Source organism: Humulus lupulus, chromosome 9 (assembly GCF_963169125.1).
Source record: "Humulus lupulus chromosome 9, drHumLupu1.1, whole genome shotgun sequence".
Classification (NCBI taxonomy): domain Eukaryota; kingdom Viridiplantae; phylum Streptophyta; class Magnoliopsida; order Rosales; family Cannabaceae; genus Humulus; species Humulus lupulus.
In genome coordinates, this window is record NC_084801.1 from 155,277,545 (window position 1) to 155,282,284 (window position 4,740).

Here is a 4,740-nt window from a genome sequence, read left to right on the forward strand (position 1 = left end):
CATTGGGAGAACTCTTTGTATAGTAAAATTTAGAAATATGTGTGGCTAAAGGAATTCTTCTTAAAATATCAAATATAGAACTAACAAAAGGCTACTGAGTATGGTACGTACGTGCACAAAACATATTTATATGATGTATTTTGTTGTCTTGCTAGGGTTAGTACGTACTGATGTGGCGTTGTCCAATACAGAATATGATTTTTGGTGGGTAGAATTTCAATACCCAAAAATCTTCCAAACCTATCAATAACTCTTCCGAACATATATTTTATCCCTTTCGATCAAAGGTACGTCGTTGTTCAATTATTATTTTATCAAAATCAGTATGATTTTGTTGACCCAATAAAAAAATCACTCTGACACATATTATTATTATATTTTTTTTATTTATTTATTTTAAAGGACAGTAGTGAGTAGTGTGTACTTTCGAGAGATATAGTTATGAACAAACACAAGTGGACCTTATCTTGGCTATCCAGTTAGCTATATCGATGTATGTATATATGTATGTATATAGATACCAGCAATAATAAATTTATTGGTGTAAAATTAGTGGCTATTGTTGGATTATAGTTTTCAATACAACAAACTTCATAAATTGTCCTTTACACTAAAGTTGGCATCAAATCTACTATCCCCAATTTATAGTCTTTATGTGCAGTCTTGATTGGAAATGCTTGAACGATCTGACAATTACAATTGACCAAGAATTCTGTTGTAAATCTCATAAATTAATTAGGCACACAAGTTATGGTTTTCAATTATTAGAGTTTGGTTATGTTTAAAAGAGGCACTCTAGGCTCCACTCTTTCTTCAATTTCTTTTTACAGTACACACTCATTTTTCTTGTCTCTCAAATCTCTTTTTTGTTTTTTTTCTTGGTTATAAATTTTACTGTGTTGACCGATGAGGTAATGCAAAAAATATGAACACATACATACACTATGCTATATTAAGATAACTTCATGTGGTTTATAAAAGTAAAATTTGCAGCTAAACTAGTCAAGATATTGAGTTTGTTACACTTAAATATTCTGCCTTCTATTTTTATGAAAAAACTACCCAAGTTTAGTAAACATTGTTTTTGTTGTTACAAGGATAAATTTACTGGCACTATAACTGTACAGGTGTCAAATGTGCTCATTTGTATTTCTCATAATTATTATTTTCAAATATTAATATAAAATCACTTTAAAATACAAAAAAAAAAAAAACATTTAAAGAAATATATTTTAATTAATAGCAAGCAAAATTAAATTATCTTAGTTTTTTCTTGTTTGTATCTTGGTTAAATTAAATTATCTTAATATTGTAGTGTATGTATGTGTTCAAAATTAAACAATATTCACTCAAATCATCAAAATCCAAATACACCCATAACACCAACTTTAATCATCAAAATCCTCATAGTAAAAAAAAACTATTCACATATAGGCGTGCGTAGTACTCTCTCTTCTCTCCGATGAAGAAGAAGAAGGTTACTCGAAAGACTGCATCTTGATCTCGGAATGAGCAGGCCCCTTCATCCACGGTCTGATTCTCAAACGAAGGATCAAGTGCGGAGTATGCCTTCTGAGGTAGATATGCTAATGCAATTGTCTGAGGGAAAGGCTCTGACGAAGAACCCATTATCAGAGAAGAAGTTGAGCCCTGAATGTGGTGGTGGTCAGACTAGCCTAGAGGACGAGGTGCTGGAAACGAATAGGGCGGAGGATTCCGTGAAGGATGACTTTCAAGCTTCAGCTCAATCTCATTGGGCGAAACTTAAGGATAAGCATTTGATTAGTGAGGCGGCCAAACTTCACTATGAGGAGCCGATACTGAAAAATGGGAAGAGAGCTGCTCAAATTGATATGGCAGAGGTTGCAAAACAGGCTCAAAATTTGAGTTCAGCTGTGATATGTATGGTGATGGGAGCCAATCCCCCATTTGCTGTTTTTGAAGGGTTTGTGAAACGTATCTGGGGACACCTTGGTATTGAACGAATTGTGAGGATGAATATGGGGCTTACCATTGTCAAATTCAATGATGAGGCTACTCGAGATTTTGTTCTGGAAACTGGCATTGTGCAATTTGACAAGAAACCAGTTATTGTGAGACCTTGGACTCAAGATCTTGACACTATAAGGTTAGTTCGTTCTGTACCTTTGTGGATCAGATTGCCTAATCTAGGTCTTCAGTATTGGGGCCAAAAATGCCTTAGTGCATTGGTTAGTACTATAGGGAAACCCATTATGGTGGATAAGTTTACTAAGGAAAGATCTATGATTAGATATGCTAGAGTTCTGGTTGAAATGGAGATATCTGATGACCCTCCGTTTGTCATTTATTTTGTGAATGAGAGAGGTCAAGTTCAAGAGCAGTTTGTTGAGTATGAATGGCTTCCCATCAAATGCAACAATTGCAAAGGATTTGGCCATAATATGGTTGATTGCAAGAAAAATGGCCCTAAGAGTTGGGTAAAGAAGAGTGTGACTGAACAGGAACATGTTGGAACTAATGTTGATTATGAGATTGCAGCTACTGATGCAAAATCAGGAGTTTCAGTTGGAGTTACTGAGGCTGTTAAGGAAGTGGAGGAGAAACATGATGCGGCAGGGTTAGATGTTCGTAGGGTAGCTGAGGATAAAGGAAGTTCACAGGATCTTCCCTTAACACCTGATCAGGATAATAAGGAGAATTGGGAAATTCCTAAGAGAGTTGGGAACTCAAGAGGGAAAGGAAAGTTAGTGAGGACTGTTATAGACAAAAAACAGAATGCTTTCAAGGTACTTCAGGAACAGGGGAAAGGTGGAACAATTGGGAACTTAACTGATTCAAAGCTTGATGGACTGCTCCAATATACTTAGTTGGAATGTAAGGGGTATGAATAAGAGAGAAAAGCAATCTTCTATACTGAATCTCTTAAAGTTGAATAAAGTGGGAATTGGAGCTTTATTAGAGAATAAAATGAAGAAGGATAAAGTTGATGATATGATGGTTAAATTGTTCCGTGACTGGGATTACTATAGTAGTAATATCACAGAAGGCCGAATTTTAGTTCTTTGGCAGAAGTCGTTTATTAAAGTTCAGGTCCTTATGGAACAACAACAACTGGTTCACTGTTTAGTTAAACTTACAAGCATGTAGATGGATATTTTGGTCACTTTTGTTTATGGTCTCAACACTATGGATGAGAGATTGGAGATGTGGAGGGGTCTTTCTTGTATTCATGTTCTGAACAAGCCTTGGTTGATTGTGGGAGATTTTAATGCTATGTTTAATTTCGATGATAGAGCGGGAGGCAGGACAATAAGTGCTGTTGAGATTCTTGATTCTAATGCTTGGCTTGCCCATTCTCAGTTGGCTTCACTCAAGAGAATTGGTTCTAATTTCACCTGGTCCAATAAGCAGGATGGAGGGGATAGGGTTTACTCGAAAATTGATCATGTGTTCATTAATGAAGATTGGATAGATGCATTGCCTTACTCTATTGCAGACTTCCAATGGGATGCCCATTTGGATCACTGTTATTGCCTCATCAAAACTCTCAAACTTGGTAATCTAGGCATTAAGCCATTTCGGTTCTTTAATTTCTGGATTACTCACAGGGGGTTTAAGGAGGTGGTTTTAGATAGTTGGAATAAACCTATGGTAATGAGGGGTCTGCTGGGTGTGACTAAAAAGCTGCTTTGGGTAAAGCATATTTTGAAAGCTTTTAATAGGGAGGAAATTGGAGATGTTGAGCAGGGATATCATCAAGCAAAAGGTGACTATCAACTGGCACTTACTAGAGCTTAAGCTTCACCAACAGATATTGCTGCTCAGAAGGCCGAAAAAATAGCAACAGTTCGATATCAAGATCACTCTGCTAGGTACATAAGTTTTTTGATCCAACGAAGCAAAATTACTTGGTTGCAGAAGGGTGATGATAATAACTCATACTTTCATACGTGCATTAAAAAAATAAGGGAGGAGAACTGTATTGTTTCCTTTCTGAATGAGCAGGGGGTCGTTATTGATGATTACAACGAAGTGGTTCATCATTTCTTGGACCATTTCAGAGGTTATATGGGAAGCTCTAGTTCAGCCAATGGTTCTTTTAATTCTCAGTGTATAGAGCTGGGTCATTTTCTGGATATTGAGATGCAGCTGAGTTTGACTAAGGAATTTAGGAAATCTGATGTCAAGAAGGCTCTCTTTAGCATTCCGAGCACAAAAAGTCCAGGGTTGGATGGATATGGTTATGAGTTTTACAAGGGAATGTGGCAGAATATAGGGGATGACATATCAGAGGCTATCCTTGAGTTCTTTCATTATGGGCAGCTCCTTGCAAAGCTTAATGAAACAGCTCTTGCTCTGGTCCCTAAAACTGAAATGCCTAGTAGGGCGGTTGACTACAGGCCCATAGCGTGCTGCAACACTTTATATAAGTGCATTTAAAAAATGATATGTAGTAGACTCTCGGAAGTTCTACCTAATCTGATAAGTCAAAATCAAGGTGCCTTTGCTAAAGGGAGATTTCTAGCTCATAATATTCTTATTTTTCAAGATTTGATCAAGAATTACAATAGAAGGAATACTTCCCCGAGGTGTGCTTTGAACATAGACTTGAGTAAGGCCTATGACACAGTAGACTGGTGCTTTTTGGAGAAGTTGTTAATCTATCTTAGATTTCCTACCCGATTCATTCATTGGTTGATGGTGTGTCTCCGTGGCACTTCGTATGTTCTTATGTTGAATGGAAGAGTGCAGGGGGGT

General features: G+C 36.7%; 2 protein-coding genes across 2 annotated transcripts; both read left to right on the plus strand.

The window, feature by feature from the left end:
- The first annotated feature begins 1,508 nt into the window (after positions 1–1,508).
- Positions 1,509–2,849, plus strand: LOC133800205 (uncharacterized). The gene has a single exon (XM_062238157.1). It carries the CDS (start codon positions 1,509–1,511, stop codon positions 2,847–2,849), a length of 1,341 nt encoding a protein of 446 aa, XP_062094141.1.
- A 280-nt stretch (positions 2,850–3,129) lies between these two features.
- On the plus strand, positions 3,130–4,422 carry LOC133800206 (uncharacterized). Its single transcript, XM_062238158.1, has 2 exons — positions 3,130–3,748; positions 3,794–4,422. Exons 1-2 carry the CDS (start codon positions 3,130–3,132, stop codon positions 4,420–4,422), a joined length of 1,248 nt encoding a protein of 415 aa, XP_062094142.1.
- The last annotated feature ends 318 nt before the right edge of the window (positions 4,423–4,740 follow it).

Excerpts from the sequence above, each read along its gene's own strand:
- LOC133800205 (XM_062238157.1), top strand. The coding sequence starts at position 1,509 with ATGAGCAGGCCCCTTCATCCACGGTCTGATTCTCAAACGAAGGATCAA.
- LOC133800206 (XM_062238158.1), top strand. The coding sequence starts at position 3,130 with ATGGATATTTTGGTCACTTTTGTTTATGGTCTCAACACTATGGATGAG. Across the intron at positions 3,749-3,793 it reads GGGATATCATCAAGCAAAAG|ATATTGCTGCTCAGAAGGCC; the intron begins GTGACTATCAAC and ends CTTCACCAACAG.